Genomic DNA, 26,823 nt, shown 5'->3' with positions numbered 1-26,823 from the left:
AATACAGAAAGAAAATAAAAGAATAGAAAATCATTTTTAAAAAAACCAAGTATACATTCAAGATGAAGCATGACTTCAGGAAAATTAGTTGAGTAAATTTCATAAATCTGGATCCGTTTCTGTTTCATTGATTTGTCTATTCTTGTGCCAATACTATACTGTCTTATAAAAGACTGTTTTTTTTTTCGTTTTTTGTTTTTTTGTTTTTTGAGACGGAGTCTCGCTCCATCGCCCAGGCTGGAGTGCAGTGGCGCGATCTCAGCTCACTGCAAGCTCCGCCTCCCAGCTTCACGCCATTCTCCTGCCTCAGCCTCCCGAGTAGTTGGGACTACAGGTGCTCGCCACCACGCCCGGCTAGTTGTTTTTGTATTTTTTAGTAGAGACGGGGTTTCACCGTGTTAGCCAGGATGGTCTCGATCTCCTGACCTCGTGATCCGCCCACCCTGGCCTCCCAAAGTGCTGGGATTACAGGCATGAGCCACCGCGCCCAGCTGGTTTTTATATTCTGTAGGAGAAGCCCCCTTCAATGTGTTTTCAAACTTTTCTTGGCTATTGTTAAACATTTTCTCTTGCAGACAAATTTTAAAATAAGCTTATCACATTCTACTTTACAAAATCTCCATGTGATATTAATCAGAATTGCACTGAACTTTTGTATTACTTTGGGACAACTTCTGCAGCATGGAGGAGCTCCACTTAAAAACATGACATACATCAAACTTATTCAGGTATAAACTTTTATGTCAGGAGTCTGCAAAGTACTGTTTATGGGCAAAATCTAGCCCATAGCCTGTTTTGTAGGGTCAGCAACTAAGAATAGCTTTTACATTTTTTTTGAAAGGTTAAGGGAAAAAAAAAAAAAAAGAGGAGAAAAGGGAGAAGTGAAGATGGAAAGGAAAGGAGGAGGGATAAGGACCACATGTGGTCCATAAAGCCTAAAATATTTACTTTTCTGATCCTTTACAGGAAAAGTCTGCTCCCTCTTCTATATAAAACTACAAATTATTTTTGTATGTGATCAAGTGGCAAGCATCCTTAATCATGTTGACTTTTTTTTCAATTCATTATGTTTTTCCATGTTTCAATTTCACATTGTCTTCATTTAGTGAATTTTGATGCTTTCATATTTGTGCCATAAAGGTTCTCAAAGCTGATGCTTGTTAACCAACTTAGATTAGCTGGCATTTTCCACCTCCTTTGTAAAATTTACTAACCAATGCCATGACATGTTTGATGCTCATGGTGAAAAGTTGGCTGTATTTGTACACTTCTAATAGTTTCACCCAGTAATATTCCTATTTTAAGGATTATTATTTTTGCTTAAACATCAGAAATGGCTACTGAAATCACAAAAGGTGCCTTCAGCATCTGCTGCTATGATTTTATGTACTCAGTTTTCTCCTACAGCTTGTTAGCATAGTAAATTATGTTACTAGATTTCTTGACATTGAAATGATTGAACCATTGTGTCATTTTTAAAGTAAATCCTAGCTGGTCACAAAGTATTATTATTTTTAAAATAAACTTCATTTTTTCAGAGCAGTTTTAGGTTTATAGCAAAACTGAAGAAACATTACAGAGTTCCCATGTCCCTGTTGTCACCACACATGCATAACCTTTCCCACTATCACCATTCCACACGAGGGGTATTCTTGGGGTTTTTTTTTTTTTAGCATTAATAAATCTTTTTCAATGAAACTAAAATGTTATATGTGTTTGTACACACACACGTATATACAAGCACACACTTTCTTCATCCAATGTTGCTATTATGGTAACCCTACCCCAGGAGAATGAGCTGGCAAGTTTTCTACCCTTTCTAGAGATTTAGAACAATTTAAATAACGTAAGAATTAATCTATTCTTTGAAAGGTTGATAGAATTAACCCACAAAGCCTTCAAGCCTGGAGCACTAATTAGAAATACATCTTCATGGTGGCTCATGCCTGTAATCCCAGCACTTTGGGAGGCCTAGGCGGGGATCACTTGAGGTCAGGAGTTTGAGACCAGCCTGGCCAACACGATAAAACCCCATCTCTACTAAAAACACAAAAATCAGCTCAGTGTGGTGGCGCACATCTATAATCCCAGCTACTCAGGAGGCTGAGGCAGGAGGATCACTTGAACCCGGGAGGCAGAGGTTGCAGTGAGCTGAGATTGGGCCACTGCACTCCAGCTGGAGCGACAAACTGAGACTGTCTCAAAAAGAAAAAAGAAATACATCTTTACTTTTTTGATTGTTTCTGAGGTTACTGGCTTCAGGTTTTATACCTGCTTTTTTTTTTTTTTTTTTTAAGATGGAGTCTTGCTCTATCGCCCAGGCTGGAGTGCAGTGGCCCGATCTCGGCTCACTGCAAACCCCACCTCCCAGGTTTCAAGCAATTCCCTACCTCAGCCTCCCAAGTAGCTGGGAGTACAGGCGCATGCCACCATGCATAGCTAATTTTTGTATTTTTAGTAGAGACGGGGTTTCACCATCTTGGCCAGGCTGGTCTTGAACTCCTGACCTCATGATCCACCCGCCTTGGCCTTCCAAAGTGCTGGGATTACAGGTGTGAACCACCGTGCCTTTTTTTTTCTTGAGACGGAGTCTCAGTCTGTTGCCCAGGCTTGAGTGCAGTGGCACGAACTTGGCTCACTGCAACTTCTGCCTCCCAGGTTCAAGCAGTCCTCCTGCCTCAGCCTCCTGAGTAGCTGGGATTACAGGCACCAACCAGCATGCCAGGCTAATTTTTGTATTTTTGGTAGAGGTGGGGTTTCACCATGTTGGCCAGACTGGTCTCGAACTCCCAACCTCAAGTGGTCAGCCCGCTCAGCCTCCCAAAGTGCTGGGATTACAGGCATAAGCCACCATGCCTGGCCAGGTTTTATGCTTTTTAAGACAATTTTGGGCTGGGCACAGTGCGTTATGCCTGTAATCCCAGCATTTTAGGAGTCACCGTGCCCAGCCCAAAACTGTCTTAAAAAGCATAAAACCTGGCCAGGCGTGGTGGCTCATGCCTGTAACCCCAGCATTTTAGGAGGATGAGGCGGGCAGCTCACTTGAGGTCGGGAGTTCGAGACCAGCCTGGCCAACATGGTGAAACCCTGTCTTTACCAAAACTACAAAAATTATCCGGGCATGCTGGTGGGCGCCTGTAATCCCAGCTACTCAGGAGGCTGAGGCAGGAGGACCGCTTGAACCTGGGAGGCGGAGGTTGCAGTGAGCCGAGATCACACCACTGCACTCCACCCTGGGCGACAGAGTGAGACTCTGTCAAAAAAAAAAAAAAAAAAAAAAGACAGTTTTGGTCACTGCCTTTTGCTTTCATGTCTATAGTTCTAATTCTTGATGCTGTTCTTTGATATTTTCTTCTTGATAAGACTTGTTAAGTCTGAGGCTATTTTGTACCATTCTTTGAAATACTTAGCTTTAGTTTTTCCAAGTCTATAGTCTATTAGTTTTATTTCTCTGCTTTATTATTTTTTCTTTTTTTGCGACGGAGTCTCACTCACTCTGTCGCTTAGGCTGGAGTGCAATGGCGCAATCTCAGCTCACTGCAACCTCCACCTCTGGAGTTCAAGTGATTCCCCCGCCCCAGTCTCCTGCGTAGCTGGGATTATAGGCACACACCACCATGCCTGGCTAATTTTTGTATTTTCAGTAGAGATGCGATTTCCCCATGTTGGCCAGACTGGTCTTGAACTCCTGACCTCAGGTGATCCGCCCACCTTGGCCTCCCAAAGTGCTGGGATTACAGGCGTGAGACACTGCGCCTGGCCTAATCTATATTTTAAATCATATTTTTTTATACTTTTATTAGGTGTTTATAAATTATTTTTCTCTGAGTAGGATACATAAGTCAAGGAAGAATAAAAATAAGTACATTTATTTGGAAAAAAATTTAAGACTACCAATTTTCTTCTAAGAAATACTTTGGTTATATTCCAAAGATTTCAGTTTATTGTGTGCTTATTGCCATGTTTCTATATAGCCTATAAGTTTACCTTTAATATCTCTAAAAAATAATTTTCTAAATAATTCTTTGGTTAAATTTTCAAGTGTTCAGAATGGGGTGGGAGAGAAAAGCTGTCCTTCCATAGTTAATTTTTAGTTTTACTGCACTGTAATCAGGGGACGTGGCCTGTGTCTCCTCTTTTTTAGGTGCTCCAGCTTTTCTGTGGCTGGTGATCAGTATTTGTAAATACTCCAAGGGTATCTGAAAACAATCTGTGTTCTCTGATGACTAGGTAAAACATTCTGTGTTATCTAGCTAAAACAAGTTTGTGTTATTCAAATCCTTCTTTTCAAAATCTGACTTGAGATTTCTGGGCAATGCTATGAGTTACTCACTAGCCATTCCATAAATTCCCTTTCTGTGTAAACCAGCAACATTTGGTTTATTTTGCTTGCAAGTAAGAAACCTAACCGGTACATCCTTATCTTGAGCTCTTTACCTCTCTCACTTAGCTAGCTTCAGTACTTCTAATACTTTTCTCAGAAGGGATACATGTGATTGTTTTCTTGCAATATCCAAATGAATGATGCCTTGAAATGCAATTTTCTCTCCCTCTCATTTGCAACCTTGTGACATTATGTTCGAATTTTGTGCTGCAGATAAAAAATTAATGGCATTCTGATTCTCTTTCTTTTCTAAGTAACTTGTTATAGACACCAGCTGGGATAGTTCATCTCTGCCCTATGGTCTCTAGCCTTCTTCTCATGGCAGCAGAAGAGTTCCCAGCAACAATGGAGGGCAAATCCCAAAGTACAAGCATTTTTCTATCGTCTGCTAACTTCACATTTGCTAATGTTCCACAGGCTATAGCAAGTCACACGGCCACAGATTACAAGGGAGATGGGAGGAGCTACCAAGTCACATTGCAAAAGGGTGGACACAAATGGATGGAAAGAATTTATGGTTATTTTTTGTAATATACTATACTGCTTCTCTTTGAAAGCCTGTAAATTCTTTTATATTGATATTTTTTCTTTTTTATTGTTTTAAGACCAACTTATTTTTACACAGTCACTCATTCAGAAGCCAGTGAGACATCAGGGCAGCAGAAAGGAAGCCGGGACAGAGTAGGCCCTGTGAAGACAAATAGCCACAGTTATGAAATTTTGTTTTATTCTAATAAAGACTAATGTATGCCTGATAGCCTAGTGATAATACATGTTTAGCAGGTCACAACATTTTTAGAAAGCACATATCATTCAAATAAGGGCATTATATGGCTGGAGACTTCAACACCCCACTTTCAGCACTGGAGAGATCTTCCAGACAGAAAATCAACAAACATCAGACTTAATCTGCACTATAGACCAAATGGATCTAACAGATATTTATAGACTATTTCATCCAAGAGCTATAGAATACACATCCTTTTCCTCAGCACATGGATCATTCTCAAGGATAGGCCATATGCTAGGTCACAAAACACGTCTTAAAACATTAAAAAAAAACTTAACAGTATCAAGCATCTCCTCTGACCACAATGGAATAAAACTAGATATTAATAACAAGAGGAATTTTGTAAACTATACAAACACATGGAAATTATACAATATGCTCCTGAATGACCAGGGGATCACTGAAGACATTAAAAAGGAAACTGAAAAATTTCTTGAAACAAGTAACAAATGATGATAATATCCCTAAACCTATGGGACACAACAAAAGCAGTACTAAGAGGGAATTTATAGTTATAAGTGCCTACATCAAGAGAGGAAAAATCTTAAATTAACAATCTAATGATGTATCTTAAAGAACTAGAAAAGCAAGAGCAAACCAAATCCAAAATTAGTAGGAGAAATAAAGATCAGAGAAAAAATAAAACTGAAATGAAAAAAATACAAAAGATCAATGAAACAAAAAGTTGTTTTTTGAAAAGTTAAAACAAAATGGACAAACCTTTAGTTAGACTTAGAAAATGAGAGAAAAGATCCAAATAAAATGAGAAACGAAAAAGGAGACACTACAACTGACACTGCAGAAATTCAAAGGATCAGTAACAGTTACTACGAGCAACTATTAATATATGCCTATAAATTGGAAAATTTAGAATGAGCAAATTTCTAGATACATACAACCTACCAAGATTGAATCAGGAAGTAATACAAATGTGAACATATCAATAACAAGTAATGACCTTGAAGCTATAATAAAAAGTCTCCCAGTAAAAAAAGCCTGGGACCTGATGGCTGCCCTGATGAATTCTACCAAATATTTAAAGAGGAACTACTACCAATCCTACTGAAACTATTCCAAAAAAACAGAAGAGGGGGGAATACCTCCAAACTCATTTGATGAGGCCAGCATTACCCTAATACCAAAACCAGACAAAGACACATAAAAAAAAAGAAAACTACAGGCACCAATATCTCTGATGAACATTGATGCAAAAATCTTCAACAAAATATTAGCAAACGAAATTCAACAACACATTAAAAATATAATTCATCATGACCGAGTGGGATTTATCCCTGGAATGCAAATGATGGTTCAACATACACGAATCAATCAATGTGATACAGCATATCAACAAAATGAAGGATAAAAACCATAAGAAAATTTCAGTCAATGCTGAAAAAGCATTTGAAAAAATTCAACATCCTTTCATAATAAAAAACTAAAAAAAAACTGGGGATAGAAGGAACGTACCTCAACATAATAAAAGCCATATACAACAGACCCATAGCTAGTATCATATTGAATGGGGAAAAACTGAAAGCCTGTCCTCTAAGATCTGGAATACAACCAGGATGCTCACTTTCACCACTGTTACTCAATATAGTACTGGAGGTCCTAGCTAGAGCAATCAGACAAGAGAATGATATGAGAGGCAGCCAAACCAGAAAGGAAGAATAAAATTATCCTTGTTTGCAGACAATATGATCTTATATTTGGAGAAACTAAAAGACTCCACAAGAAAACTATTAGAATGGATAAATTCAGTAAAGTTGCAGGATACAGAATCAACATACAAAAATTAGTAGCATTACTATACACCAACAGTGAACAATGTGAAAAAGAAATAAGAGGGCTGGGCGTGGTGGCTCATGCCTGTAATCCCAGCACTTTGGGAGGCTGAGGCAGGCGGATCACCTGAGGTCAGGAGTTTGAGAACAGCCTGGCCAACATGGCGAAAACCAGTTTCTACTAAAAATACAAAAAAATTAGTCAGGTGTGGTGGCATGCACCTGTAGTCCCAGCTACGCGGGAGGCTGAGGTGGGAGAATCGCTTGAACCCAAGAGGTGGAGACTGCAGTAAGCCAAGGTCACACCACTGCATTCCAGCTTGGGTGACAGAGCAAGACTCTGTCTCAAAAAAAAAAATAAATAAAATAAATAAAATAAGTAGCCCCATTTACAATAGCCACACATACATAAATAACTAGGAATTAACCAGAGAAGTGAAAGATCTCTATAATGAAAACTATAAAACACTGATAAAAGAAATTGAAGAAGACACCAAAAAGTGGGAAAATATTCCATGTTTATGGATTGGAAGAATCAATATTGCTAAAATGTCCATACTTCCCATAGCAATCTACAGATTCAATGTAATCCCTATCAAAATACCAATGACATTCTTCACAGAAGTAGAAAAAACAATCCTAAAATTTATATGGAACCACAAAATTTATATGGACCCAGAACAGCCAAAGCTACCCTAAGCAAAAAGAATGAAACTGGAGAAATCACATTACCCAACTTCAAATTATACTACAGAGCTATAGTAATCGAAACATCATGTACTGGCATAAAAACAGACACATAGACCAATGGAACAGAATAGAGGACCCAGAAACAAATCAACACACCTACAGTGAACTCATTTTCAACAAAGGTGCCAAGAATACACACTGAGGAAAAGACAGTCTCTTCAATAAGTGGTGCTGGGAAAACTGGATATCCATATGCAGAAGAATGAAATTAGACCCCTATCTCTCATCATATGAAAACTCAAATAAAAATGAATTAAAGACTTAAATCTAAGACCTCAAACTATGAAATAACAAGAAAACACTGGGGAGAAATCTCCAGGACATTGGTCTGGGCAAAGATTTCTTGAGCAATACCCCACAAGCACAGGCAACCAAAACAAAGATGGACAAATGGAGTCACATAAAGTTAAAAAGCTTCTGCACAGTAAAGGATACAATCAACAAAGTGAAGAGACAACCTATAGAATGGGAGAAAATATCTGCAAACTACTCATCTGACAAAGGATTAATAACCAGAATATATACGGAGCTCTATAGGAAAAAAATCTAATAAAGCCAATGAAAAAATGGGCAAAATATTTGAATAGATATTTCTCAAAGACATACAAATGGCAAACAGACTTATGAAAAGGTATTCAACATCCTTGATCATCAGAGAAATGCAAATCAAAACTATAATGAGATATCATCTCACCCCAGTTAAAATGGCTCATATCCAAAAGATAGTTAATAACAAATGCTGGCAAGGATGTGGAGAAAAGGGAACCCTCGTACACTGTTGGTGGAAATGTAAATTAGTACAACCACTATGGAGAATAGCTTGGAGGTTTCTCAAAAAACTAAAAATTGAGCTAACATGTGATCCAGCAATCCCACTTCTGGGTATATACCCAAAAGAAAGGAAATCAGTATATCAAAGAGATATCTGCATCCTTATGTTTGCTGCAGCACTGTCTACAATAGCTAAGATTTGGAAGCAACGTAAGTGTCCATCAACAGATGAATGGGTAAAGAAACTGTGATATATATACACAATGGAGTACTACTCAGCCATAAAAAAGAATGAGATCTAGTCATTTGCAACAGCATGGATGGAACTGGAGATAATTATGTTAAGTGAAATAAGCCAGGCACAGAAAGACAAACATCACATATTCTCGTTTATTTGTGGGATCTAAAAATCAAAACAGTTGAACTCATCTTCTACATCTACTCATCTTTCTACAGAGAGTAGAAAGATGGTTACCAGAGGCCTGGAATGGTAGTTGGGAGATTGAGGGGAGGATTAATGGGTACCAAAAAAAAAAAAAGAATAAATAAGACCTATTATTTGATAACACAACAGGGTGACTATAGTCAATACTTAATTGTACACTTTAAAATAACTTAGAGTGTAATTGGATTGTTTGTTACTCAAAGGATAAATCCTTGAGGGGATGGATACCCCATTCTCCATGATGTGCTTATTTCACATTGCATGCCTGTATCAAAACATTTTATATACCACATAAATATACTAACTATGTACCCACAAAAATAAACATGCAAACACAAAAATAAATAGGCATTAAGGAAAGTTTTATAAAGAATGAAATATCTACTATAATCCTCTTTAAAGACTTGATTCATTTTCAAAGATCAACAATAATTTTTTTTCAATCAAAAGAAAAGGAAAATAAGTTTTTTTCTACCAAAATACACAAGAACCATTTGTTGGCATTTTTATTTCAAGTTTCTGGGAAAAAAGGGCCACATTTTCAAAGGCAGTTAATAGCAGCTGTACAAGGGCTTGTTTCATTTGATTCAGCATCAAGTAAAAGTAAATATGCCATGGAAGACAGTCGAGTTTTATCTCCACCTCTCATATTGGCCCACTTCTCCTACCAAGTCACAGTACATAAGCATGCATCCTTGTTGCCCCACTAAGAAATCTAAAATGATTCGGATTTTTAAATGGTTGCTCAGATGACACTCACCAGCAGAATTCTTTACCCTTAAGATAGGGTGGCAGCGAACACTACCAGGTATCAATGTCATCAGGAATAAATAACTCTTTCAGGAAAGTCACTTTCTTGATCCCTGTTAACCATTATGTAAATTCTTTTTGTTGCTATACCTGTTTACTAATTGTGTTTGTTATGCAAAGGGAATACTCCCCAGACATGCCTGATCTATTATTTCTATTTCGTAACAACAAAGTATGTTCACTTTACATAGTGCCACAGGTTTACTCTTAATCTTTTTTCTTTCTTTCTTTTTCTTGGTACCAGATGTTGTTATTTATCGAGGCAGATCATATGTTTGGATCAAAAAGAGAAACTGGCAAGTAGATCTTAAAACATACATTTCTAAACCTGAGTAACAGATGAAAAAATAAGTCTTTAAATTACATTTTCCATTGAAAATTCATTCAACTGTGGTGCAAGAACTTATCCAAGAACTTACAATGTCAATTTCTGAGGGATATAAATCATATCCCTCGGCACATATGTATTTTCAAAAGAAAACAAGTCATCTTAAAGTAATATATTCCCATATGCTAATTGATAATTGTATAGCAAATTGAAAATTCTGAGTAAACTTAAGGTATGTTTAACAACAAAATAAATATAGCATATATGGCTAGCTTATAAATTTCTTAGTGTAAAGGCAGCAGTGAATTTCCATCTTGCAACAGATCTGTAAATCCAGCTGCTGTTTTTCTGGAATTTTATAGATATGATGTCTCACAAAACCATGTTCCACAGGGCTATAAATATCTCTATGCAAAAACTTATAAGATATTTTCCCCAAATGACATGTAACTTTTAAAAACTTTTCCAGAAAAATATGAAAATTTTATCAACCACTTATTCTTACTGAAGAAAAAAGACTACTAATTGCTCTTTTAATTTTGCTCTAACATGTTTTAAAAGTTTAGACACCAATGATGTTTTTGAATTGCACACTGCTAGAAGATAACTGGATAAAACACATTAGATGATTTCAAAAGATGAATCAGTATCTGATTCATCTGGCACATCATTAGTATCCAGAATAAAATCTGTAGAAATAATATAATTTTCAAAGAATTTATACATGCATACATTCTTATACATGCCTACATTCTTATTTATACATGCTCCATTCTTAGGAAAAGGAGCCTCTAAATCCAAGGACAAGGAGGTTCTGCTCATCTTACTAGTTATAACCATTTCTCCTCATGGAGTAACTGGGGCTTTCTGATTTTGTGGAACTTTAGTTTGTACGAAAGCATAAACATGACGTTAAATCTTGTTGGTTTCTGCTCTGGAGAGTGTTTCCAACATCCCTGTTTTTTTCTGCTAAAGTTCTGGGACTGGCTCCATAAGTCTTCAGTTTCTTGATAACTGTGTCTCTGGTCTATTATTCTCAGGCCGAATGAGAGGCTTCCCAGTCAGATCAGCAATACCCACAGTTTGGGGACGGTTGAATTCAATGTAGTCGACTCGGCCACTAGCTAGATGAACAGCAAGCAGTGAAGTGTTGTTTAAATGACCTCCAAGGGCACATACAAGTTAATCATTGTGTCTATCTGATAAGCTCATCTAGGGCTTCTGCCTATGGCAGTGTCCTTGGAAAACCAGCTATATTAGGTGAGATTTTTCAGTTCACGAAGGGCCAGCCGAGTCGTAACATCATTTGGGATGAGTTTCCCTTGGTCAAGAAAAGCCTTGGCTAACACACCAATTTATGTGCCCTGTAGCATGTTGTCCTGGAGCAGTCCCTGCTGGAGAGGTGCCTCAGCTTGAAGTGTTTGGTGATGTACAACAACACAGTGCCCTTGCCTAAGCCCAGGGCTGGGGCCCCCATGATCACTGCATGCAGTAGCTGCGGAGATGCCCCTGCAACCATGGACAGAGGCCCAGGCTGTGCCAACTGTAGGGCTTTGGTCTGACCTGTGCAGTCACCTGATCCACAGCCAAGGTCCCAGATGGCAGAAAGCACTTTTATTTTTTTTTTTGTTCAAGTTAACCAGTGCTTTCCTTTTCCTCTATAAAATGTGCTGGCTTGGAAACAATTCAAACATTCACCCATCAGTAAATGGATAAACACATTTTGGTATATCCATGCAATGGAATATTATTCAGCCATAAGAAGAAATGAAGTACTGATAAATGCTACAATATGGATGAACCCTAAAAACACTGTGCTCAAAGAGGCCAGACACAAAGGGCCACCTTTGGTATGATTCAATTTATATGAAACACTCAGAATAGGCAAATTTATAGGGGCAGAAAGCAGATTCATGGTTGCCAGGCCTGCCGGAGGAAGAATGGGGAGTGACTGCTAGTGGGTGTGGGAGTTTCTTTTGGGACCTGCTAGCTGTAGGGTCACTTTTTTTTTTAATGTGGTAAAATACACATAAAACTTACCGTGACATTTACTTCGTTCACAATGTTGTACCACAGTCACCACTATCTAGTTCCAGAATATTTTTATCACCCCAAATGTAAGCTCTCTTTTGATCTTTGAAGGTGAAAAATATCACTAGAATATATCTGAGGGAGGAATATCTTAGTTCATTGATCAGGTTTAATACTCAGTATAACTTAGTCCGAAAGTTAAAGTTCTTTTTTTTTTTAAACCCAAAGAAGTCGTAGTCTTATTTGATTATTGCTTTCTCCATCTGTTCCTTCTGGAACTCCTACCTCACACTGCAGTTCCTGTATCTTCCTTCCCTTTCTTTTATCTTCTCACTAGTGGCTTCCTTTGCATTTTTGTTTCTTATCATGAGGCAACTTCCTGTTTGATCTTCTTCGGTTTGAGTTTTAAGAGTATCCATTCTATTTTTCAATTCAACTGAATGTCAAAAAACTGTAAAACCATATTTTTACACATCGTATTTTTAAGTTTGCTTTTTTTTTTTTTTTTTCTTGAGACAGAGTCTCACTCTGTAGTCCAGCCTAGAGTGCAGTGGCGCAATCTCGGCTCACTCACTGCAACCTCCGCCTCCCGGTTCAAGCGATTTTCCCGCTTCAGCCTCCGGAGTAGCTTGGACCGCAGGCGCGCACAACTATGCCCGGTTAATTTGTTCCCTTCTATTTCTTACATTAAATTTGCCTTACAGGAGCCATTCATTTTGGCTGTTTAGCTTGGTTTTCTGTTCCTCAAACTACTGTTTTTTTTGTTGTTGTTTTTTCCAAGACAGGGTCTCACTGTCTCATGCAGCTGGAGTGCAGTGGCAAGATCTCGGCTCACTGCAACCTCCGCCTCCCGGTTCAAACGATTTTCCCGCCTCGGCCTCCGGAGTAGCTGGGACTACAGGTGTGTGCCACCACGCCTCGCTCGGCTAATTTTTGTATTTTTTTGGTAGAGAGGGGTTTCACCATGTTGGCCAGGCTGGTACTGGGTTTAATTTTTTACATGATCTTTGCCCGATTCCATCAGCTGCCACCGGTTCCTTTAGCATTTGTGGAAGTTCGATTGATGGACTCTTTCTGGGCAGCAGAGAATTGACAGGTGGTGAAAACTAAGCTAGGAATTATCCAATCAGCTGACATTGAGAGCCATGCTCAAGGCTAAACAGAAAGCAAGCAGAAGCGGTTTCCCTAGTTATTGGGCCATGGCACTTGGCTCACTTGGCTGGGCCACTGTCTTTGCCAGAAGCTTAGCCAGGAATCAGTCTACTTTCTAGGTGGTGGGGCTGTCCGGTGGGGCTGTCCTTCCTCCCAGCTTTGTGAACAGTAAGGATAGAAGGTATCCAGAGGCAAAACTACTAAATGGTCTCCTCAGAAGCCCAAAGCCTAAGATGTGCTTAGCACAGACTCACTCCAGGTTCCACACTATGCTTTGCACCACCACATCTACTACCTACCTATATTTCAGCCATTCTTCTTTGTAGTTGAATCACCCCAGGAGGAAATTTAGAGTGCTAGGGAGTTATAGAAACAAACATAAGCCATCATTTCCAAAAACTTAATTAAGGTAATTCCCCTTTTATAGTACATTGTCTGAAGATAATTATTTATATAATGGAAGTAAGCTTAAATCTTAGGAATATAAATCTTATTGATGAGTGAAGCCCCAATTACGGCCCAAAGAGATGGAAGGACTCATGCCAGAGTGTCTCTGCTGTATAGGTAGGATTAGAGATTGGCCTTTTATTTTCTAATATAGGGATCTTTTCAATATGTAGACCCATGGCTACCTTTTAAAAATTCCTTCAGTATATTCACCTGCATAGCTATTTCTCTTCCTGCTCCATCTAGTCCAATCCCTTTTCTGGATATTAGGCTAAGTCTCATTTTTATTCCCTTCACCTGACTTTTACTCCCTCCTGAAATTTATTCTGCTGCTTTCCACCTGCGCCTTCCAAGATCTCTCTCTGTCTGTGCTCACAGTGAGGGGGTATGCAGGAAGGAGTACTAAAGTGTCCGGAAGGAGGAAAGCCTACAAAAAGTAGGGACAGAGGAGGCTTGCCAAAATTCTGAAGCATCTCCAGGAGCCTTTTGCATCAGTCTTTGCGTTCTTGTCATTTAGCACCCCGCTTTTCTCCTGGGTCAAATATCTTAGCACTGACTGGATTCTTTGACCCCTCTTTATACTTTCCTTCATTCTACTTGTCTTTCCTCCCTGCTTTCCTAGCACTCCTATACCAGCGCTCTTCCCTTTCTTTAAAGCCTCTGAATCACAACAAGGATAGGAAAATGGAATTACAGTAGTCCCCCTTATCCATGGTTTTGCTTTCTGTGGTTCAAAAACATTAAATGGAAAATTCCAGAAATAAACAATTCATATGTTTGAAATTGTGTGCTGTTCTGAGTTGTGTGATGAAATCTCATGTCATCCTGCTCCATCCTGCCTGGGACAGAAATCATCACTTTGACCAGCATATCCATGCTGTATAACCTACCTGCCTGTCACTTAAGAAACCATCCTGGTTATGAAGTGGACTACCCTAGTATTGCAGTGCTCTGTTCAAGTAACCCTTATTTTACTTAATAATGGCCCCAAAATATAAGAGTAGTGATGCTAGCATATTGTTAAAGTTGTTCTATTTTATTATTATTGTTGTTAATCTTTTACTGTCTAATTTAGAAATTAAACTTCATCATAGGCATGTATGTATCATAAAAAACACAGTATATATAGGATTCAGTACTATCTGCAGTTTCAGGCATTCACTGGGGGTCTTGGAACGTATCCTGCAGATAAGGGTGGGCTACTGCACAAACATCTGGACGTTCATTCATGTGCCACTAAGGATCATCACACAGTGAAAAGCATACCACACTCTGGAAGGCTCTGATCAACTTTTTCTGCTTCTCCTATCACAAAATAGAAAATACTTTATTAATAGCTTCAAAATGGCTATAGCAGTCCCTCAGATAGTATCTTAATTTATAGACTAAGGTTATGTTTTCTAGTATAAAACAGCATTTTGACAATGTGGGGAGGCAGCAAGGTGTAGTAGCTAAGAATTAGATTACTTGAGTTCCAATCCCAGCTCGTTCATATATTAGCTATGTGACCTCTGGCAAGTTACCTAACTATAAGTTGCCTCATCTGTGATAGACCTTAGCATATCATAAGTGCTTAAATAAAAGGAAACATTCACAATCATGTTACCATCACCACATGCAATCCTTATTCCTTGTCCTAGATCTGTGAAAAACCATTATAAATGCCATTTTGTGTTTTAGAAAATGTTGATATAATATTTAATAAGCTTGCTGCTGCCCAGGTTAATATGCATCTCTCTAAGCCCCTCTTAAATTTTATTACTAGAAAACGTTCTAGTGGACAATGTCTTTAAGGTTAAATGAGGATACTTAAAATCAGCCGTTTAAAAAAATTAAATTAGAAATAGAAGATAAAACAAAATAAACACACAACAGGAATCTGATATTTCTTACCAAGACAATTTGAAGCATCAACTTGTTCTTTCAAAAAATCAACACACATTTTCTTCACAGGTTCAATCTGATATTGGTTTGCTGCATCCAACAAAGACTGAACATTGTTGCTATTCACGGAAATTCTGCAAATAAGTTAGAGGGAATATTAGTTACCCATGATTTTTTATTATTTAAATGTTACTGTGGAATGTATCCTAATAGCCCCTGAAATTAAACACAAAATTAAACTTTCAGTCCTTGAATTAGTATGGCATAGGATACTCAAACTCTTCCATCCTTGCGGTTTTTCATTTTGAAGAATTTGTAGTGCAACTATTTGTTACAACAATGCTTTGCCATGGTAGATACCAACATTACTTCTCTAAAATAAAAATAATACTTAACTCACCTAGCAGTATAAGCAAATTCCACCAGTTGTTCAATAATATCAGGTTCAGCATCTTTGAGTTCTACTTCAAAGGACTTTGATTCAAGCATGTTAGCTACAATGAAGAGAAGAAACATAAATGGCATCTGTACTATCACAAGTTTGACTGAGGAACCACGGCATTCCAGGCCATGTTAAATATGCAGAAAAATAACGGGACAGTTCTCTCTGGAAGAAAATGCCCCAGCAAGCCCAACATTTCTATAGTGAATGCAAATTAATTCTCCACACAAGATGTGCCTTAAATTAAGCTAAGAAAAGAGTGAATTAGTGTACTTCTTTTTAAGACCATATTAACAGAAACATAAAACTAGATTTTGTTTTTTTCCCAAGCTCATAAAATAGTACTAAGTAGAGGAAGTAGGACTTGGACCCAGTTCTGAACACCAAATCCAGGGTTCTTTCTAGCACAATATGCTACAGCTATTTTTTTTTTTAAAGTTTAACTTGCCGGCTAAAATATTATGAAATTTACCTGCTTCTTTGTCTTTCCACCTAAGGTTAAAAAGAAAACCCTGGGCTTTTTTTTTTTTTTTTTTTTTTTTTGAGACAGAGTCTCGCTCTGATGCCCAGGATGGAGTGCAGTGGCGCAATCTCGGCTCACTGCAACCTCCACCTCAACCCTGGGCTTTTAAGTAGAAGCTGTACCTCCATCAATAAAGGCATCAGGCCTTTAGGTCTAATGAAAGGACATTTTTTCCTTTGGTTATCAGCTGACTACTTTTTCAATCTCTTCACTGTTCTGTGGCCTTAAGTTCTTAACTGCTTTAAAAATTAGAAAAATGACATATTCTCTTTTAGATTTTACTTCATTCTCATAGAAGAAATAATGGCATGTTTTACCTTAAGATACTTACTTGTGAACATTAAGTTAAAAAAATGACTGGCTGCAGCAAGAACAACACGATGAGCAGGTATCTTTCTTTCCTGGACCATGAGGATCACGTCACACAACGTTTTCTAATCAAAGGAAAAATACATAAAATAAAAAGAGGCTCACTAGCCTAGCTTGGCAATACATATTAAAAAGGTGCTTGCCAAATGCTTTATCTCTATTTTCTATTTAAAGCCAATCTTTTTCCAGCACAGAATTTCTTTTGAAGACATATTTAGAAAGGACTTACAGAGTCGCTGCCATGTAGTATAAAAATTTTGCACTGAGTTTTCCAACAGTCAAGAGGAAAGAAAAAGTTCCTCATAATCAGAAACAAGTCTACTAACCCTTCAGAGAAGTCTTTTTTTTTTTTTTTTTTTTCTGACACAGATTCTAAGACATTTCTCATGGTAAGCTTTTCTGGGGGAAATTCAATGACATCACGGCAGTGCCCCTGACACCCTGACAGTTTTTCAAACACAGCAATTAGTTTTTATATGATTTATTTTCCATTATTTATCCTTGATGAAATTGAGAACATACACTGCATTTCCTAAGAAAGTAGCATTCACAGATCTAATTTGAAACAGAAACAGCTCAGAATACAGAGAGGAGATGAACTAAATGTCCTTTCAGCAATCTTTTATTAAATAACACTTCTCTCAAATGCACTTCTGATAGAAGCTGGATAGCAGTCAGTTTTAAATTCTGATTTCTGACCAACGTCAAAATAGTATCACCATAAGCTGCTTAAAGAAGGCAGCTCTGAGTAATACTTATTTAAAATGTGGGGAAAATGGAATAATAAAGAAAAAAATTTAAGGCTTACTAGAACACTTATAAATGAATATCAAGAAAAATAAATGTCCTTTTTGCCAAATAAAATCTTAATTTCTTAACGAAGTTAAAGACAAAATATAGAGATTAGGCTTACAGAAAACTTGGTGTATACAATGTATTAAAGACTGTCCTAGGCACTGGGAATATGAGGCAAATAATATATTCAGAGTAAAAAAAAATATCGCTTACAAATCTAAGATTGGCTTCATGGCTCAGAGGATTTGCATTTTGCAAATTTTAAGTATTTTACTAAAACTGTTAATATAGTTTCTGATAGATAAATCTCTGTTATTCTTATTGTATTATTTTGTGAAGATAAAATAAAATAATAATGTTTAGAATGAGAGAGAAAATAAGCCTCAAATAGCAGGCTAGGAAATGAACAAAATTTCACTTTTACAGCTTATTTGAAGATTTTCAAATAAGGCCTAGTATTGACTATTGCTTAAAACTTATATGCAGGTTTATAACTAAAGCTATTTTTATTCTCAAAGTGTCTTGAATTTTTAAATTTTATTTCATTTGGGGAGGGGGTACAGAGGCAGATCTCTCAGGTGATTTTGCTACATACTACACCAAAAAATACCAAGTAGCATAACCAAGTTAACTATTTGGTTACCACCAAAAAACAAGTGATCAAGTTGCCTTGGAGGTCAAAGGAGGAAGAGAAGGAGAGGGAGAAAGGGGTGGGGAGTGAAGAATAAAGATGATAAAGCATCAAGCAAATCAGATTATATCAGATCATGGGGAGAAATCTATGGCTAGTGATGGAACTTCTATGAAACATAGGGTTAAACCAAAATACAGCAAAAACATCTCCAAGGCATACTCAACAACAGAGTTTATAAGTAGAATGACTTTATAGGCACTGAAGGAGGTTGAAGAAATGTAGATCTTTGTACAGCAACTGAGTTTTAGTCTAAGATTAATGTCCAGCTGGATATTAATGGTTGTAGGGGTGGGGAAAATAAGTAGGAAGAGTCTTTTGTATCCAAATGGTACATTTATTTGCCTATACTACAATAGACTGATAATTTCCAATAAGAGATGGGACTGCCGGGTGCAGCGACTCACGCCTGTAATCCCAGCACCTTGGGAGGCTGAGGCGGGCGGATCACAAGGTCAGGAGATTGAGACCATCCTGGCTAACACAGTGAAATCCCGCCTCTACTAAAAATACAAAAAATTGGCCAGGTGTGGTGGTGGGCACCTGTAGTCCCAGCTACTCGGGAGACTGAGGCAGGAGAATGGCATGAACCCAGGAGGCGGAGCTTGCAGTGAGCTGAGATCGAGCCACTGCACTCCAGCCTGGGCAACAGAGCAAGACTCCATCTCAATTAAAAAAAAAAAAAAAGGATGGGACTGACCTATAGTGAAAGGCCCCTCCTGTTATTAATAAGCTAAAGAAAGGTATATCCACAGACAAGAAATGGGGGCTGGGTGTGGTCGCTCAAACCTCCAATCCTAGCATTTTGGGAGGCCAAGGCAGGTGGATTGCTTGAGCCTAGGAATTCGAGACCAGCCAGGGCACCATGATGAAACTCTGTCTCTACAAAAAAAAAATACAAAAATTAGCCAGGCGTGGTGGTGTGTGTCTGTAGTCCCAGTGACTGGAGGTGGGGGTGGTGCTGAGGTAAGAGGATCACTTGAGCCCCAGAGGTGGAGGTTGCAGTGAGTTGTGATTGCATCACTGTACTCCAGTGATATCATTATAACAAAGAGACATCTGCACCCCCATGTTTACTGCAGCACTATGCACAACAGCCAAGATATAGAGTCAACCTAGGTGTCCAGTGATAGATGAATTGATAAAGAAAATATGGTATATATACACCATGGAATACTATTCAGCCATAGCAAAGAATGAAATCTTGTCTTTCACGGCAATGTGGATGGAACTGGAAGACATTATGTTAGTTGAAATAAGCTAGGAACAGAAAGTTAAATGCTACATGTTCTCACTCATATGTGTAAGCTAAAAAGGTTGATCTTATCCAAGTAAAAAGCAGAACAGAAGATACTAGAGGCTGGAAAGGGTAGAGGGAAGGGGAGGCGGAAGGAGGGATAGAGAGAGGTTTGTTAAAGGACATAAAATTACAGCTAGATGGGAGCAAAAAGTTCTAGTATTCTATATCACTGTAGGATGACTATAGTTAACAGTAATAGATTCAGGCTGGGAGCAGTGGGTTACACCTGTAATCCCAGCACTTTGGTAGGCTAAGGCAGAATTGCTTGAAACCAGGAGTTCACGGCCAGCCTAGGCAACATAGTGAGACCCTGACTCTACTAAAAATAAAAAATTAGCCAGGTGTGGTGGCACATGCCTGTAGTCCCAGCTACTTGGGAGGTTGAAATGGGAGGATCACTTGAGCCCAGGAGTTTGAGGTTGCACTGAGCTGTGATCATGCCACTGCACTCCAGCCTGGGTGACAGAGCAAGCCTGTCTCTAATAAAATAATAATAATAAATATTAGATTCTAGAAAGAAGATATTGAATGTTCCCAACAAAGAGAAATAAGTGTTTGAGAGAATGGATATGCTAATTAGCCTGATTTGTTCACTACACATTATATGCATTGAAACATCACTACATTCCATATAAGTACAACTATTATTTGTCAATTAAAACAAAAAAAATTTTTTTAAATCAACAGCAGACATCACATGTAATAGTGAAACATCAGACATGCTCTCATTTCAGTCTTGAAACAAGGTATATGGGGCTGGGTGTGGTGACTAATGCCCGTAATCCCAAACACTTTGGAAGGCCGAGGTGGGCAGATGGCTTGATCTCAGGAGTTCAAGGTCAGCATGGGCAACATGGTAAAACCCATCTCTACCAAAAATACAAAAACATAGCCAGGTGTGGTGGCACGCATTTGTGGTCCCAGCTACTTGGGAGGCTGAGGTGGGAGGATCGCTTGAGCCCGGGGGCAAAAGGTTGCAGTGAGCCGAGATTGTGCCACAGCACTCCAGCCTGGGTGAGAGTGAGACTCAAAAATAAAATAAAATAAATAAAATAATAATAAAATAAAACAAACCAGGTATACAAATCCTTGTCATTACTGTTATTCAACCTTGCTCTGGAAATCTTAGCCAAATTAGTAAGACGATAAAGATAAATCAACTTACACTTATAGAAATAACAAGAAAAGTCAGTAAAATGGCCAGACACAAATAAGATAAATATGGAAACACAATTAGCTATCTTGTATGAGAAATAAGCCATAAAGAAACACAAATGAGAAAAAAATCCCAAGTCATAGAAGCAACAAAATAATTAAATATTGAGAAACAAAAAAAATGTGAGGGATCTTCATTAAGTGGCAATTTGATATATGACAAAGATACCATTTCAAAAATGTAGTGAGAAGGTGGAGAACAGCACATGTTTAGGGCAGTGAAACTATTCTGTAGGACATTGTAATGGTGTATACATGTCATTATACATTTGTCAAAACCTGTAACATGTGCAACACAGAGTCAACCCTAATGTAAACTATGAACGTTAATAATATGTGACAATATTGGGGGCTGGGCACAGTGGCTTACCCCTGTAATCCCAGCACTTTGGGAGGCTGAGATGGGTGGATCACTTCAGGAGTTTGAGACCAGCCTGGCCAACATGGTGAAACCCTGTCTCTACTAAAAATACAAAAATTAGCTGGACGTGGTGGCGCACGCCTGTAATCCCAGTTACTCAGGAGGCTGAGGCATGAGAATCGCTTGAACCCAGGAGACAGAGGCTGCAGTGAGCAGAGATCGTGCCACTACATTCCAGCCTAGACAACAGAGCGAGATTCTGTCTCAAAAAAAAAAAAAAAAAGGAACAATATTGACTCATCAATTGTAACAAACATACCACACTAATGCAATATGTTAATGATGGGGTAACTGTGTAGAGAAGGAGGTGAGGGAATAAATGTAAATACTATACTTTCTGCTCAATTTTTCTTTTTCTTTTTTGAGACAGGGTTTTGCTCTATCATCCAGGCTGGAGTGCAGTGGTGCAATCTCGGCTTACTGCAGCCTCGAACTCCTGGGCTCAAGTGATCCTCCCACCCCTCCTCCCAAGTAGCTGGGACCACAGGCGTGTACCACCATGCCTGGCTAATTTTTTTTATCTTTTGTAGAGACGAGGTCTCACTGTGTTGCCCAGGCTGGTCTCCAACTCCTGGATTAAAGCAATCTTACTACCTTGGCCTCTCAAAGTATAGGGATTACAGGCACGAGCTACCACACCTGTCTCAAATTTTCTATGAAATTAAAACTGCTCTTAAAAAAAAGTCTAGGAAATAATGTGATAAGAGATCAGATAAAAATGATATTGAGATAACTTAATCATTTAAGAAACCATGAGATTCCTCACTCATAATGTATTCCCTCTTCCCCTGGGAAGGTAAGTACTGAGAAGGAAGTTTCAGTCTCCATCCATCACATGTGGAAGAGTGAATACAGGATGAACAAGAGTGTGGCAGAGGACACCGACAACAGATAGCCAGGCATTCTGGCTCATTCTTCTTTCCTAGGTCTGCCCCAAAAGTGGGACATCAATCATCGGGGCAGGGTTGCTCCTCTGGCAGGAGAGGACTGTTCCTGCTCATCAGCTGCTCTGCCTCAGACTGGGTGGGTAAGTTTAGTTTAGGGAAGAAAGAATAGAAAGCCCAATTTAATGCTCAGGTCAATGTCCTAATTAGAACTAGTAGTGACGGGTCCTCAAATATGTATGCACAGATACTCAACGCGTCATAAAGAAAGAAACTTTGGTGCTGCTTTAGTGCCTGCAAGATTTGGGGGCTTTTACAGGAAGAATCCTTTGGTTCTAGTAAAGGCTCACCTCAGAAGCAGCAGACATTTTAGGCATCTATTGGTATCATGACCTTTTGCTCTCTATCAAGTTTACCCGACAGGATTACAAAAGGCAGTTGGGTCCATGTAAGTGCTAAAGCACTGTATGAGGATTAGCTTTTAATCACATGTGCTGTCATTAGTAAGAGGCATGCAGTCAACTGCCCCACGTTCTATTCTTTGTTATATCCCAAAGAGAAGACTGAGGAATGACTAACCTTTAGATTTATGTGGCTTGTCAAGAAGGTTCTGCAATCAGTCCCTCCCAGCATGATATCAAATTGGCATTGAGTATAAATCCCTGAGCAGATTGTAGATTCAACTACAGCTGGGTGGTAGATTTAAATCACTGAAAACATAAAGGGAAATGAGGCCCTTATTAGATGGGGTAAATAATTTTCTTGGATTAGTTACTAGAAAAGCTTCAATAAAGCAATAATAAATGCAAAGGCTAAGAAACATTAAAAAGACTTCTCTAGAAATCACATTTGTCAGAAAAGCAGAGAAAAACAGGATTGAACTTAAACACATACACAATTAGAATAAGGCAAGTGGGATAGTGAAGGAAAAACAAAGGAAGATACCTAGACTAAGCAGAAGGAAAAGAGGGACTGCCTTCCTTAAGGGAAACATATGCCAGGTCAGGCCAAACAGCTTTGCAAAGGAAAGGAGACTTTGGCATAATTGCCCTTTAAGAGCTGGGACTAAGAAAAAAAAGCTATTTTTGTTATTTATTCAAGGAAGGTGTTATGGACCAAACAGGAATAGAAGAAGAGAAGTAAGAATTGAGGAGTAGGTTAAAACAGTTCTCTCAGAAAGGCCTGGATCAGCACTTTGGGAGCCAAGGCATGTGGATCACCTGAGGTCAGGAGTTCAAGACCAGCCTGGCCAACATGGCGAAACCCTGACTCTACTAAAAATACAAAAATTAGCCAGGCGTGGTGGTGCGCATCTGTAATAGCAGCTACTTGGGAGGCTGAGGCAGGAGAATCACTTGAACCCAGGAGGCAGAGGTTGCAGTGAGCTGAGATCATGCCACTGCACTCCAGCCTGGGTGACAGAGCGAGACTTGATCTCAAAAAAAAAAAAAAAGGCCTGGCTCTAGGAAAATTTTATGATTCCTCTTAATGCTAAAGATATTAAGAGAAAATTAGAGGATTTCTCTTAAAGAATAGGACAACTATAATAGGCCATTACAATTAAGTTCAGACAGATTTGAAAAGGAGAAAGATCAGCAAGAGTATTTCTTGCATTATTAAGTAATTTTCAAGGTGATATTGCTGGGAAGACAGGTGTGGTATTTGCTATATGGCATATGGTATATAGTGGAACAGAGAAGTTTGTGGAATTAAGACTGTAAGGGAGAGTACTAGATCACATTAAAGTAAGTCAAATAACCCAAAAGTAGTCCAGCTCTAAGTTATATGCTGGACATCCCCACAATTAGAATTACCTTTCTGAGAGTAGTGACGGCTGGCAGTAGCTGAGCTAATTCTGAACACATGTGCTCTCTTATTTTCCACTAGGGGAAGTTCTGTAGGAAAGGCATTAGAGGAATATGTATGCAAGCAAAACAAACACCAAAATCATAAGGAAAAGAAAAAGAAAGGTATTCTAATCTAAAAAGGTCAGCTACCTGATGTAGAAAGGAAAAGATCCAACTTAAGCAGGTTAACAAGTCAGCTGAGGCTGCCTGAAAGAACAGATGTACCATAGAGGAAAATGCAACACTAGAGACATAGCCCATTTTGACACAACTAGGTAACGGAAAGGAACATGTCTGCGCTGTGGCTGAGTTTGCAAGGCCTAGAAATTTCAAATACTGAGGAAAAGCAAGGTTTTGAGGAGCATGCTGTAAGGGCCATATTGGTCCCTGTGGGACCACGGGCCTTAAAGGAATGTTAAAGGCCATTCTCCAGCTGAGACAAATGGAGAGGAGAGGAGGACAAACCCCTCCAAGAGACAGGATTCATAGATACAAGGAATTTCACAGCATGACAGGATCTTAATGGGCACACAAAGGTGCAGAACAATCAGGAAGCTCAGAATTGTAAGGAATGCAAGGCCACAAACTGTGCTCTGCAGAACTGCTGGCTACAAATGTAAATCACTCTCCTCTCAAAAATGAGAGAAGGCTTTGTCATTAGATAGAACTCAATCATTTCAGCATTAGGTTGCCAGGAACATAGGGTTCAAAAAAGATATCAAAATTAAGCTTTAAATGTGCAGGATGGATAATAGGGAAAAAAGGGAAACTCTATGATACCTGGTAGCTGAGTATTATCACCCTGGCAAATCTCTAACAATTGTCTAAGAAAAAGAATGAGTCCTGGCCGGTCGCAGTGGCTCACTCCTGTAATCCCAGCACTTTGGGAGGCTGAGGCTGGCAGATCACGAGGTCAGGAGATCGAGGACATCCTGGCTAACATGGTAAAACCCCGTCTCTACTAAAATACAAAAAATTAACCAGGTGTGGTGGCGGACACCCGGTAATCCCAGCTGCTCGGGAGGCTGAGGCAGGAGAAATGCTTGAACCTGGGAGGCAGAGGTTGCAGGGAGCCGAGATCAAGCCACTGCACTCCAGCCTGGGCGACAGAGCGAGACTCCATCTCAAAAAAAAACAAACAAAAAAAACCCAAAATGAGTCCTATGCCAGAGAAGCATCAATATACATTGAATAAATCTCTTCTATAGATGGTAAACAGTGCCCCTATAAGCATGGAAGATTCCTCCCAACTGAGTTTAGCCCTAGAGTCTATAGATTACAGAAAGCTGATTCAGACTGGCAAGCCAAAAGCCAAGATTGTTATGTTTTCTTTGAAAACCCTCTGTTCCCCAGAAACCAAAGTTTATATTCTGTTTTTGGCTGCGAAAAATAATGTGGGTTAGGACTGTATAAATAAAATGTCAACATCTGGGCTGTTTGGTATAGAGATGAGAGATCTTCTTATATCAATCCTAGGGACGTTCTGACATACTGGAAAGTGTGGCAACAACTACCTTGAAATTGGACAAATTCAGCTTTGGAGGCGCTAAGCTAACTAAATCCATTCCAATGGAAGCCAGCCCACATTGCAGCTGCTGAAGAAGCTACCCTGACTGTACCCAAACACTCAAGCAAACGCTTTCTGGCTGACTAAACTGAACAGTATAAGAAACCAGGGTGAGCACATATTTGGAATTCAATTGCCTTTCATTTTAATTCAGAGGAAGAGCATAGATGTGGGAATTTAATCATGAGAGGGCTCATAACAGTCAGATTTGGGAGATTCTGTGTTGCTAATACAGAATTATATGGAGTGCTTTAGGCTGTCATTTGGTTCACCACAGAACATCCAGAGAGCTATGAATGACACCTTGGCTTAGAAAAATTTGAGATGGGAAATAGAAGTGAATTGCCAGCCTGTAGTATCTCAAGGCCTGGTGTTAATAGTTATCCACCCATTTCAAAGCTTTCTTGGGTAAAAATTTAAATAACCTCTTAAGCTGGTCTTTGGATGATACAAAAAAGAACAGTTATTGGTAGAGGAAAGTAGCCACATAAGCATTTAAGATAGAACAAAGCATTCCCTGAGCTAGTAAGAAAATAGCCCAAAAGACAAGGCAAACTTGGAAAAAAGAACTTACAGCTACTTGGTCCGGCTACTTTGTGCTGGAGTTTGGGGTGGGGCTTTGGTGCCTGAATTCTATCATTCAGCCCACTGAGATTCTCAACTCAGGTTGTTTATATAAGGAAGTATCAATAACCAAATGAGACATAACAAGATGCACTTTTGACTGAAGGGCAAGTACTTGTTAATCTCCCATATGCAGTGCTTCTCTCATAAAACAAAGTTGGAAAATGAGGCTTTGCTTGATAAGCCAAACTTTAAATTGCCCCTACATATCCCAATAATCTAAATTTTGGAAGCTGCACAGTCATATGTCCTACATGGGAAAAATGAGAGATGGCTTGGCCCAAACCCAGCTTATGGAGTCCATCATAACACATACCTTACCTGTCCTACTCAGCAGATGGATTCCTTAAATACAACAAGGTAGCTCTCAACAGAGTAACTTTACCATTAATAAAACAACAGTGTCTTCAGTTCTAACTTAATTAGATTAGCAACTCCTCTCTCATTTGACAAAGTGAGGAAGTGAGATAGATATGAGCTCAAGATGCCTCATTTCCTTTCAGCTTCTTACATTCGTGCTTTTCAAGCTTCTTTTTTATGTAGCAGAATTCATTCTCAAATAAGCT

The 26,823-nt window shown here is 38.9% G+C and overlaps 1 protein-coding gene and 1 pseudogene across 4 annotated transcripts in view; both read right to left on the bottom strand.

Moving 5' to 3' along the window:
- Positions 1-26,823, bottom strand: part of KLHL7 (kelch like family member 7) — a 69,702-nt gene that overhangs the window by 34,692 nt on the left and 8,187 nt on the right. For 2 of the 4 annotated variants that reach the window (XM_003807946.5, XM_003807948.6), the window contains exons 2-4: positions 16,876-16,978; positions 15,980-16,073; positions 15,589-15,713 (exon numbers count right to left, since the gene is read on the bottom strand). In XM_003807946.5, coding sequence (XP_003807994.1) covers positions 15,589-15,713; positions 15,980-16,073; positions 16,876-16,978 — 322 coding nt within the window. Of the gene's footprint in view, positions 1-14,710; positions 15,001-15,588; positions 15,714-15,979; positions 16,074-16,875; positions 16,979-22,798; positions 22,930-26,823 lie in introns of those variants that run through there. The other 2 variants (XM_008960056.6, XM_063605639.1) reach the window with 2 other exon arrangements.
- LOC103784327 (GTP:AMP phosphotransferase AK3, mitochondrial-like) lies at positions 5,080-11,678 on the bottom strand (annotated as a pseudogene).

Source organism: Pan paniscus, chromosome 6, assembly GCF_029289425.2.
Source record: "Pan paniscus chromosome 6, NHGRI_mPanPan1-v2.0_pri, whole genome shotgun sequence".
NCBI lineage: Eukaryota > Metazoa > Chordata > Mammalia > Primates > Hominidae > Pan > Pan paniscus.
This window is presented reverse-complemented; position numbering and strand designations above follow the sequence as displayed.